The 13,351-nt window shown below is 34.1% G+C and overlaps 1 protein-coding gene across 7 annotated transcripts in view; it reads right to left on the bottom strand.

Moving 5' to 3' along the window:
* LOC114364697 (sodium/hydrogen exchanger 9B2) overlaps positions 1–13,351 on the bottom strand; it is a 50,829-nt gene that overhangs the window by 24,467 nt on the left and 13,011 nt on the right. For 2 of the 7 annotated variants that reach the window (XM_028320941.1, XM_028320942.1), the window contains exon 1: positions 7,176–7,193. The exons of the other annotated variants lie outside the window; for them this stretch is intronic. In XM_028320941.1, the coding sequence (XP_028176742.1) occupies positions 7,176–7,178 (3 nt within the window). In that variant the 5' untranslated portion in view covers positions 7,179–7,193. Of the gene's footprint in view, positions 1–7,175; positions 7,194–13,351 lie in introns of those variants that run through there. 7 annotated transcript variants of the gene reach the window in all.

Raw genomic sequence — 13,351 nt, 5'->3', positions numbered from 1 at the left:
GAACGGATTTTGATGAGACTTTAGAAAGTATTGTTTCGAGGGTCACCAGTTCGATCGCAGGTGCACGCATCTAGACCTAATACGAACATCTATTTAGTTTATTGTTATCATACTAACTACTTAGGCTGAGTTGCACCATCTAACTTTGACCGTAACTTTGACGATAACCGGTGCTTTTTGTATGGATTTTGACAGATTTTTGACGTTTGTCTAAGTTAAATTAAGATGGTGCAACCCAGCCTTAGTAATCTTACATAAATTGTAACTTTTCAACAATTTAAAACTAATAATTTAACAAACAATTTTATGGCTCTCCATTCAATGTAAAATTTACTTAGACAGTAAAAAACAATATAATAAAGTGATATAAATATCGAAGTCCTATGAAAGTTTTTTACAACATATTCCATAACAATGCGTGTCATGCGGCACGCGAAGATTGTCCGTTTGTACGCACTGCGCACGCATTTAGGTTTGATTCTGATACGCACGTATGCGTCCGCCGACGTGTCAAGTACATCAGACTATTTGGACCACGCTGCATCCGACAATAATCTGTGACGTCAACAGATAAATAAACGACTCTAGGGAACTTTAGAGGTTAACTTATTGACATAATATTATTTAGGAACTACGAAAGAGAGCACATGCTTAAGATTACAATAAACATGAGGCATTGACTGAGTTCTATGCTCAATAAAAGCCTTTTGTAAAGTTCAAATGAATACAATGAAAATGTACTACACACATTAACTTTCCTAATTAACGCGGTTAACATAATTCACACATGTGATTTAAAGTCATATGATAATAGCTTGTTAGCCGATATTGCAACGACTAGATATTGTTTCAATTGTCACCGATGTGAATAGTACACATTGGTGCATAATGGTTCGTTTAGTTAACTATTGTGTGTTTTAACTACTTGTAATTAGCATAAGGAGTGTTAAAAAGCATTCTAAAACATTGTTGTTTGTAATTTCGAAAATCACCGAAAGAAGTTACCAAACAACTGTTTTGTAGGGTAAGTGGCGGTCAATAGAACAATGAAGTCAAAAGGATTTACTACACTTTACTACTTTCATTGTAAATATTAAACTTCATCCTTTGACAGATAAAAGATTGATCTTTTTTTTCTACTATCATAAAGTTTGTATTTACATCATGCAGTACAGCCCCCCTAGACAAAACGCACTTTTTGATCGAATCGAAAATCGAATCCGTCAAAACTCCATACAAAAAAGGGGCTTTTCGACCACTTTGCGACTGGTTTGCGATTATAATTTGCACTTTGTCTAGACCCACAGCTTGCACCTACATATTTCAGGTGCGATTGAATCCTGTAGGGTAATTCAAGTGCAATCTGTCATTTCAATCTATTCTATTTGTCATTTAGCTTGTTTAATCTGTGCTGAATAAAATGCACAATATTTAAGCAGGATATGGTTGCACGCGGATTTTTAGAGAGTTAAATCTTTTGGCCAATAGAAAACGTCATAATAGTTATTATATGAACTGGGATTGGTCAATGACTTTTGAAATTAAAATCCGATGGCCTGAAAAAATCGGTTTTCCAACAAACGTCAGTTACGCGCAAGGAGGTTTAGCTATTTATCCATCGAAGTTAATAAGGGAGAAGACATAAGACTAATTTTATTATTTGCCTGCCGCGACCCGGTTTTTACGAACAATGACGATGACGAACGATGAACCAGTAACGAGGAGCACACTTAGCAATGCTTCCAGGTTGCGCCTCGGTATCAATTAAGTAACATTTTCCGTTAAGTTTACTTTATGGCCAACTAAAGGACTTTTGCCGTCTCCATGGACAAACTCGAAGTATGATAACTACAGTCATTGTCAAAATTTTGCACTGCCATTGCCGCTGGATACCATATATCGCTNTAGGCCACGCGCGCGAAGCCGCGAGCGAAAAGCTAGTGGAGTATAAGGTGACAATCGTTAAGTAATTTCACATATAAAAATCATTATTTCATTGCTTGGGGGTCTTGGGGCGAACGATGTATGGACGCAGAACAATATCCTTTATTTTCAAATTTAAGCAAAAAGCATTCTGTGGTTATAAAATACCTATGCTTATTTGCACCTAGTTTATCAATCACCATGTTAATTCCATGCTTTCTATCCAGTCGACTGCTCTAACGACAAGGGTGGGCAGTCGTTGAGATGACAGCGCGAAAATCGTCGGCATCCACTAATTATGACCCTTATGTACCACTATATTGACAAAGTTCTCCGTCTTCGTACGCGATATTGGAAATTTGGCATCTACCATCGGCTGATCTGACATTAGGCGTAGTCTGGCTTTGTTATTCAATTTTCAACTGTATTACCCTGACAATCAGTTCAAAATTGATTACTAGAAAATTATTTGACAGACGATTTCTACTCTCGACAAATGCATTTGAATTAGCCCACTGATTACACAAGAAATGTGATTGACAGTAAAATGAAGTTACCGTGTAAGTTGGGTTGTGTGGTGAAATACCTATGAAAGTTTTCAGAATTTATCGAAAATTTGCCTTTCAGGTATTTCTTCTCAGTTTTATTATAATTTTTCTTAGTGAATTTGTTATATTTATTTCAAATTGTCTATTTAAAGGATTTATGTTTGATTATTTCAAGAAAAGTCTTCACCTAAGCGTCTTGGGCAAAACAATATTATACATAGAAATTAATTAACGCGTAGCTATGCCGCACCTGTAGTATTCGTGGATATTGCTAATTGATTGCTTACGGATTAGAATTGCAATGAATATTGAATTGTTATGAGTATTTTGAACGATAAGCAGAACGTGCCAATAAATACGCATTTATGGTACCATCATCTACATATTTATTTGGTAATAATAGTTAACCGCATCAAATTGAAACGAAGATACACGCTGCTTACAAGCACGCTTTGATAAAAAGTAATCCTAATAAAAAGAATAGATAGCCAGAACAACAAATAAAATTATTATATTATAGAGACGTCATATTATTAACATACGATGACAAAGCGAGAAATTGATTAGCTTTAGTCGAGGATTCACAAAACTTCATAACATAACTTCACACGAGAGAGCATTCTAAAAGTTGTTGCCGAGTTTGTATTAAAATAACTTGATCTAACTAATAGGTAAGAAATCTTGTCATACAGTGTGAGTCACGTTAAAGTGTACATATGAAAATAGATGAAACTAGACCTATTTTTATCGACAAAAAAGAGGTCAAAAAATTTTTGAGATTTTTTTTTTATTTTTTATAGAATTTTTTTTCTTCCAATTACTTATTGTAAAGAAAACGTAATAACTTTTAAACTAAGCGGTATATCCTGATAAAATAAAAACAGTAACAATGCTAAATAACAGGAAATACTAAAAAAATACATAAAATACACAAAAAAGGTCAACAAATAATAAAAAATGATACTTTTTGAAAAAAATCTGCTTCAAAATTCGTGTTTTTTTGGTTATTTGATAAATTTCTCCAAAAAATGCCCCTATAACAGGTGGTTTTTATTACTTTGTATTATTCTCTATCGTATTATCTTTGTAAAACCAAAAATCGCATGTCTCTATCCCTATTACAACATTTGCTATGATCGTTTGAACAAAGGCCTGCCACAACATTTTTCTCCGCTACAGTTAGAGACAATTTTAATTTAAACTAAAATGCTAATTTTACTTTGAAATCTTTTGTTTTTATTTGAAATCTAACTTGTCTTTATCAAAGTAACAAATCTAGAGCCATTTTCAGTTTCGTTGTTAACGAAGCGTTGAATGGCGCGCCCGAAGAGGCTTAGTTCAAACGATCATTGCAAACGTTGTGATAGGGATAGAGACATGCGATTTTTGGTTTTACGAAGGTAATACGATAGATAATAATACAAAGTAATAAAAACCACCGGTTATAGGGGCATTTTTTGGAGAAATTTATCAAATAACAAAAATTTAAAAGCACATTTTTTGCAAAAAGTATCATTTTTTATTATTTGTTGGCCTTTTTTGTGTATTTTATGTATTTTTTTAGTATCGCCTGTTATTTAGCATTATTACTGTTTTTATTTTATCAGGAAATACCGCTTAGTTTAAAAGTTATTACGTTTTCTTTACAATAAGCAATTGAAAGAAAAAAAATTCTATAAAAAATTAAAAAAAAATCTCAAAAAAATTTTGACCTCTTTTTTGTCGATAAAAATAGGTCTAGTTTCATCTATTTTCATATGTACACTTTAACGTGACTCACACTGTATATGGCCCTAACCACATAGAATATTAGCATCGAATTATACAGCTATAATAATGTTTAATGAATGTTCTTTTCAAGGCACTTATGTAGAGTTTTTATGTGACCGTTTCCTAAGGACGATGTATAATTTAAAAGATAGTCAAAAACTGTCCTAATATGGGACGACTTGACGGTTCCTACGTGTAGTAAAAAAATTGCGCCTCGGATATTGAATTAGAATTCCGACTCGGACTCGTGATGACTCACAAACAAATTAATGAATTGTCACTTTTAATATTTGTCATCATATTGTGATGATTTGTTGATGAATGGAAAGTGCTAGATTCAATGTCCTTAAGATTTGGTTACCGTCATATTTGTGCTTTGGAAGGCACGTTGAAATTGGCTTTCGGTTAGTATTAGTCGTTAAGCCCAGTCAGAGGCCTTGGCGTTATCAAAATAACGCTTGACAGTAGGTGAGTTTTTTTAATCTGATTGGTCACTTATCTTACACCACCTTTGCAAAAATCTGCACTATCTGCACTGGGTAACCCCACACTCACCAGCAGTTGGGTGTTGTGTGTGCCCTGTAGTGAGACCCAGATACATTGAGGACAATTCGAAAAAAGCAAACGAGGCCTATGAAGCGAAGTCAACACCAAAGGTTTAAAGGTTGACACCACTATGGTGTTAGTTGTTGTAGCAAACGATAGAAGACAATGAAGTGATATACTCGTAAGTATAATCTATGAGGTAGGTAGAAATTTGAACTGGAGTAAACCATCATCTTGCTCATCATCTACCTAGTTAGAAAGTTCAAGTAGGTAAAATGATTTAGCGCCCAACATTCGTTTATTGATTTTGATCTGATAAACATTATAATCATAACAACGTAACCGGAATATCGTGATAGCTTCGTTTGAAATGATCTTACAATCGGCTATACAAACAGGTAAAAACACATTGGAAATATAAGCCGACGTTTGCCACAGCATTAGCACCATCTGAGAGATATTATCACCCATTGATGGACGTCTGTGGCGTCTGATAAACACGATAAGTACCTACACACGTAGGTAAAAGCAAATTATCATGCCAGGGTAGATAAATACTTTTCGTCATGATTTCGATGAAGCCTAATTTGTGTAAACAAAGAGAGGGATTTTGTTTGCTGAAAATTTGATAGAGCATTACGGTCTGTGACAGCCGCTTGATTACAGTACTATAGGTACTTGCGATTGCGGCAGGTTAAAGTGCTATGACTATAACAAATCTGCTCAGTTAAAGGGTCAGTTAAATGATGAAACAGGCTAAGTTGCACCACCTAACTTTGACCGTAACTTTAACGATAAGGTGTATTTTGTATGGAGTTTGAAAGATTTTTGACGTTTGTCAACGTTAAAGTATATTTGTGCACCATCTAACCACCTTAAATATCAACCAGCCTTAAATACCTATATTTTATGATAAACGGATAAAAGATGTGCATATATGTATAAATATGACGTGGGCACTATCAATGGTTGACACGATAAGTTAAGATGTTTTCGATTATCTTGAGCTTGACATTAGTTCATGGAAATTTTTGATATACCTACTCTTACGTGTATTCAATAAATATATTTATTACTATCCTGTATTAGGTACACCTACTTATAAGTTAGCTGCAATATCGTGATAGCTCAGTTTGGAGGAGCCTACAATCTCATAAGCAAATACTGAAAAAACACACTGGAACTATAAGACGATAGTTGTCACAGGGTTAGCATCATTTGTTAGATATTATCGCCCTTTGATCTATGGCTTCTTTTCTGATAAATATGATAAATATCAATCTGTACGTTAGAGCAAATCATCATGATAGGGAAGACAAATCACGGTATGATATCGAAGTATTGAAGGTTATTCGTTTGTAAACAACATATTTAAAAAGACATTTTAAGCTATATTTTTAAATTAGAAACGATGCCTATTATGACCTAGTAGAAAAGATATTTTTTACGATTTACCATTCCATTTTTACGTGTAAGTAAGTAATAAGTAATTCAATGCGTAATATGTATAAACTGATGGGTATAAATGTCAACGACAAATTCGTTGTGTGCGGAATTTTTTCACTTTTTCAGTCTTCACATGCATATTCAATTCATTCATTTAGTATAGAAAGGAAGAGTTTTCCACTATTTTTGTATGTGAAGAAAACAAGCATTTGATTATTCGATTAATTGACCATTATCGTAATGTGTAAGTGCTTTCATTTGGCTTTTTTTTTGCATATCGATTTGGGCTGAAGAACGAAGGAATGCAAGAGCGGACATAGGATATCAGACTAGCAAGCCGAGAACTTACGCCCCCTTTGTATAAGACGACAAAATTGCAGATGACTGCCTTCCTTTTGCACGGACGACCTGGCTAAAGGTCGCAGGAAGACAGGAGGTGAAGGTAGTTAGAGATATTAATAGTTATAATATCCCTAACTAATCACTTCAAAATTAATTTGTATATTTAGTTTGATAATTAGGTAGTCAATTTGTGATGGCCGGCCTTGCCCTATTTATTTTATACTAATAACAGGTGTTTAATTCATGTTACCCTTTATAATGTAGAGCAATTGAAGAATAGTTAAGTATTACGTTGGTAATGAAATAATAGTTTTGACATCGATAATGGTATACATTGGACAGCGTTGTTAGATGATATTGTAGGTAGCAAGTACTAAAACTAATCACTTTCATAGTCTATCAAGATTATTAGATAATATTCTAGCACTTGAAAAACATATCGCACTAATTGAATGATCATCAACAGCACATTCCTCGTATGAAATTACAACTCTAACCTTATTCAAGGCTAGGCCGGGAACATAACCTTCTCAGTGAAGCAGAAAAAAATAAAAAGGAACGTTTGGAATAATTTTTTAAAACATTAAAAATAAAACTGACCATTTTTGCGACCTCCAGCGTAGCGTCAGTGTTTCCAGCCAGCACTCGTTTATCACAAGTAGTTTAAATATTAATAAACTAAGGAACGCAGTGAGTCAACGTGTGGACGTCCAGCGTCCCAGCAAGTGTGTATATGATAATGGTACTAAGTATTGTGCATCAATTCGTCGCCTCGCCCGTCGGCACCCACGTCAATTGAATTAGAATTGAATCTTCAAACAATTTTCAAATAAAAAGTTTTAGTAAGGCCGCGTGCTTGACAAATATTTTAGCAATAGCTTGTGTACGGATTAAATTGGCGAACGCTGAAGTGATGATGAATATCACGAGGCGATAATATTTGAGATGGTTTCTGAGGTAAACAAACTTCAGTGTGACATTGAAAATCCGGGTAAAAAAACGGTCTGTAATACTAACAAACACAGCCTTAACCTTAGAAATAACATATTCAGGCGCTGAAATCATGTAATTTTACTATGGCAATAAAATATCCAAACCATGAAAGAAAACTGGGGTACATTTAATATGGGGCTAGGTATCCGATTGCAGTGATAGTTGACATAATTTATTATAAACTATAATTTGTTGTAGATTAGTTGTCAATTTATGATTTTGGTTTATTTACGCGACATCGCTGTTGTGTCTGTTTTCTTATAATGTATAGAATATTATTTTTTTCTATATCATCTAAGTAATTCATTAGAAAAATTCTAATTTATACTCGTATTAAAAAGGTAAAACCACGTGAATACTATTTAGAAACTCATTAATTAGTACAAAAATAATTGCAATTAAATCGAAACAAGCCCTTTTGTTACTTGCTGGTCCAATTTCCTCAGCGGTTACTTTGTATTCGTATTGCGATAGCGATTATTTATTCCTGACCATCGACAGCTATATCAGCTCACTCAAGGCAAATTGATTGAGAAATTATTAATTGTTTATCAATGACATAATTCCGTTAGATGTAAATATGATAATAATAACAAATATTTTTCCAATGATCATAATATGAACTGACCATTTTATAGTAGTCGAGAAATTGCATGCTTACGTAAACTTATAAAAATGTAAACAAAACTTAATTATATTATTATTCTGTGCCTTAACTTAAAAAATATATTTAAAAACGTACTCCTATGTTCTTCTCAATAATTTCATATAATTTTCGCTCGGGACAAACTTGGCCTTCACTGGTTGAGTTTTTATTGACGGCCAAGTTGCAGCGGTGGGAGAGAGAGTTGGGAAAAGTCCCCTAAACTCTGCTGGTGGTGAAATCCTCTTTGCAAACCACTAAGCCAGCTGAATTTCATTAATCGATATTGTAAATAATAAAACGTTTAACGAGCGATCATATCTTTATTTATCATACAAAATAACAAAATGTTATTTTTAGTATTTTAATACTTTACGGTCTACTTTAATTTTATGCCTCCCATATAAATTGATAATTGGGTGTTGAGTACAAACAAAAACGTTCTTGTCATTGTATCGTACAGTCACCAACACATTGACTACACTTTGTTTAGAGGTAGTGCTATCGTCCGTACACTTTACAGGAAAACTTGGTAAAACTGCTTAAATCATTAAGAGTTTTAACGTAGATTTGTACTACGTGTTAATTTATTTAAATTATTATTATTTGAATGATCGTAAGATAAGCTATGTAAGTATTTTTCAAGCTTCTCTGCTTTAAATATCATCCAATTAAATGGAAGCAAGTACCTAATTTAAGAAGTTTTGTAATGGAGGAAATTAATATTATATCTTCCGTTTTGTTTAACGAATGGAATATCTGAGGGGAGTTACCGATATACAGCAAAAAAGCGAAATAAAAAATTGTTGTAGTGTACAAAATTGCATTAATACATCTAAAAAGGCATAAAAGGTAACGAGAGAGTGCGTTAACGGTCACTTAAATTTTAAAAATATTTTTTGTATTTATAAATTACATTTTGAGTAGAAATGTCTATGATTAAGTGTTAGTGAATAACCTAACCTAATATACATTTATATTCGTAATCGTCATATTTATAGCCCAATATTCTTAATATGCCTCGTGGTTAATAGCAGCTATAATACGGAAACTGATAGATACTGAGCGACAGAGAAAAACGTTGGTATTTTATTGAAACGGCCTCAGGAAGTAATAGTAACGAGGACCATCATCGACGAATATTATAAAATAAACAGATTTCGTCAAATTACATAATAACTACAGCTCGTATAATTTTACGTTTATGCATAAACGTAGGTATTAGGTATGTACTCGTACCTTCTTAGTATCCAATTCATAAATACCATCTACAAGGTACTTGCTAGATACGATACTAGAGATTATATCCAAATAACTTCGTAATATTGTTAATATGTATTTGATACATAACAGTACATTGTATTTTTTACAATATTTTATTTTATTTTGCATTGAATCAANTGAGCGACAGAGAAAAACGTTGGTATTTTATTGAAACGGCCTCAGGAAGTAATAGTAACGAGGACCAATCAAGGACTATGTACAAAATGTGTACGGAATAAAAAGAGCTAAATAATGATCAGGGCTTAGGGATCTATTTCACTGGTTTTCGTCATTAAGAATACAAAATAATACTATACATTATTATAGGTTAATCTTGTTCTAAGGCCGCCTGGCTTGCTACCACCATCTTACCAAAACCTTTTTTATTTTTTTTTATTTGTGGCAACCAAAGTTAACCAAACCTCTCTGGGAGGTATATTTCTGCCAATGTCGAGTGAAAAATATTGACATAGTTATCAATAGAACGTGGGTGTTTCAGTTCTATTGATTTTTCATGGATTCCGTGGAGTTAAGTATGCCCGTAAGCAGGTTTCGAGACGCCACCGGGTCCAAAGCGGGTTGTTCATACGACAACCCACTCGACACTCGATGCGCGCTCAAATTCGAAGTATTTCAATGTTTTTTATAATTTATCACTTCACTGCACTTTAGAACACAAAATAACACCAAATTTGTACACTAAAGTCCATTAAATAATAAATTGAAACCATTAAAACAGATCGACCATGCTTCCCGTTCAACTACCCTCCACGGAATCTTACCAAAACCTGTCGCTATAACAATAATGTTAACAGCATAGTTGTATTTCGGCAGTTGGAGGTAAGAATGCGAGTTCCTCTGTGGTTGAGGATTAAGGGGGAAGCTCGCCTCTACCTTCACAGGACGAAGGTAGAAACGATCATCATTTCCTATCTTGAGTAGGTATTACTATAAATAGATATACATATAAACATAAATGTCCTTAAAATATTAGCTTCCAGCGGTATCTGCCTGGTTGGGGTTTTAGTACTGGAATAATACGACCAGCCGAACATCAACGCATTTTAACGACTTCTTTCAACTACTAATGTTGTAAAGGAGGACAACTCGTGGATATCTCCTGGGTTATTAACCCTTCCCTTTATGGGTGTTGAGATATATCTATCTAATAAATGCCGAACAGTAAGTAAGTCTTCATGATTTTTACTCGACTGGGAAAAGGATGGTTAATGTATTTTTTAAGCCTTTATAATGTTTTAGATTTTGCCTGCAAAATATTTCCCAATATTATTTTAATACGTGAAAGAGTAACCAATATCAATTTTCACAAACTTTCACATTTATAATATACTTACAATGAAGATATCCTTGTATAATAGGCATAAACTACGCCGGTCAGTTTAATACCTATTCGATAAGTTGGATGGACACTTTTTATAGGCCTACTTAACATCATTGAAGTATGAGTAATATTGCAGCATGATTTGTGGGCGAAATTATGTATTAGCATTCGAATTTTCACGAAATCAGGCCTGATTTCCAATGATGGAAAAACCACGTATTATGAACAACAAGTACCTAATAATTTATGAATTGGAAAAGCTTTCGGCTCGATTGCTTAATACATTTCAATTTATAATAAGTACATTTGTTCCAGTTCAGTGTTCTTGACTGTACCTACTTAATAAGTTATTTACAGGGCCGGATCGTGAATTTCTGGGGCCCTGGGCTGAAACTTCTTATGACGTTGTCACGTAAAAATATCGTCCGTAAACCGACTTTACAGACAACTATTTTTTTTTTCAAATTATGGCCTACTTTTTAGCGGGATCTGGGGGCCCCTTGTAACCCCGGGGCCCTGGGCTGCAGCCCAATCAGCCCATAGGTAGATCCGGCCCTGGTTATTTAGCACAAGTTTCTTTATTTTCAAATTATCAATAATGCTTGAAAGTATGCGACCAAGGCATCGAACAAAATCCCATTGATAATAAATAATTACAGTGATTAAAAACCCTTGCAACTGAAGCCACTGCTACTTTAGGCTTTATCAACAGGAATTAAATAGTGACTACAAACAAAACGTTACATAGTACTCATTAAGCAGTAATAAGCATCATTATTTTGACCGGTGGAGCATACGGGTGACAGTTTAAGTGCCCTACTTAGAAATTAAACTGATAAAGCCTATTTATTTATTTGTTCAAAACCTAGGCGGTTTGAGTGGTAATAATAATGAATATGCTGATTTCAGTAGGTACTTTGAAGTTGAATAATAATGATTTCATGCCATTATAGGTAAATAATGATCAGCCCTGATCATTATTACAAGCTTTTTATTACTTTCACATGTCTGGTGTCTGTCGTCAAATCTTGCAACTTAAAATTGACCCACTTCCCGGTTTCCTATTGAGCTGAAATTTTGCATACATGTGTAAGTCCGATGACAATGCAATATTATGGTACCATTGAGCTGGTCTGATGATGGAGTCGGGAGGTGGCCATAGGAACTCCTAAACAAAACGGCGGAAACTCATCGAGTTTGGGTTCGTTGGATTTGTCTTTTCGAGCACTTTAGTGTTAGATAACGTCCAGGGTCCTGAGATTAAGATATAACTAAAAAGTGTAAAATAAAATTATAATAAAAATAAACTTTTTTAAAAACAAGCTTTTATTCTGAATTTCGAAAGCTTGTAGCGCAAACAGAGAAAAAGAGGAATAAATTCCATGCGCGATACAAACTTTCGAAATTCAGAATAAAAGCTTGTTTTTAAAAAAGTTTATTTTTATTATAATCTAGCGCTTAAGTTAGTGAGTGCCTGAGGTATGGGAGCGGCACGGGAAGCTGTTTTTGAGACGACAAACGTCAGCTAGACTTCAGTTATGCTTCAGTGGGTCTAGACAAAGTGCAAATTATAATCGCAAACCAGTCGAAAAGTGGTCGAAAAGCCCCTTTTCAACCGACTTCAAAAAAGGAGGAGGTTCTCAATTCGACCCGTATGATTTTTTTTTCTATGTTTGTTACGCGATAACTCCGCCAATTATGAACCTATTTGAACAAATCTTTTTTCGGCGTATAGGTAATACCAGGCCTCCGTCACTCGCCTATGGCGCCCGAGATAATTACCTACAGCGCGCGACAACTTCAAGTTGCAAATCAGTCAGGGCCGCCACGCGCCTGTGAATACACGTGTATTTCTATACACGCTCGGTCGATCATCGTCGCAATCAAGTTTTATTGTTCCAACAGCACTGTTATTCTTCTTTAATGGAAAATCGAAATATTTAGGAAAAAAAATAACTGTAGCAATTTAAATAATCAAAAAAATCTACACTTTTTAATTAATTTTGAAATATTTATAAAAAACTGTAGCAAAAAAAATATTTTAGCTAATAAAAACATTAACTTTACTTCACCGTGTGTATTTTCCGACACTACACCTTTTAAAACTGTTTGTCCAATTTCGAATTATCGCAACACTGAAGTTAATAGGACTTTAGAGATAGTACGATTATACAAACACCACTAGATTAAAGTTTACCAATCGTAAATACAATAAATGTTTCTTATAATTAAGTTCTTATTTATTTTACTTTGCTTATACAACCCTGACGCTTGAGCTGTGAGGTAGATCAATTCTGAATTAAAAAAAAATGCGCTCTTGTGAGCGTAGTAGTAAGGTGCGATTTCGAATGCACCATGTGCGTTGGATATTTTGCATTATTATTATTACCGTTAAAATGTCGGCATCTGATCCTACACAAAGGAGTGCAATTTCTGTTGCTACTATTATGTATTCTGTGGTAATACCTCAAGGGTGGTCCCATTTAAATTTAATAATAGAAAAACCAACCCCCAAGGGTGGAAAATTGGGGATGA

This window comes from Ostrinia furnacalis, unplaced genomic scaffold, assembly GCF_004193835.3.
Source record: "Ostrinia furnacalis isolate ACB-3 unplaced genomic scaffold, ASM419383v2 OfSCF7464, whole genome shotgun sequence".
Classification (NCBI taxonomy): domain Eukaryota; kingdom Metazoa; phylum Arthropoda; class Insecta; order Lepidoptera; family Crambidae; genus Ostrinia; species Ostrinia furnacalis.
Note: the sequence above shows the minus strand (reverse complement) of the source record. Positions and strands in the feature narration are given on the sequence as shown.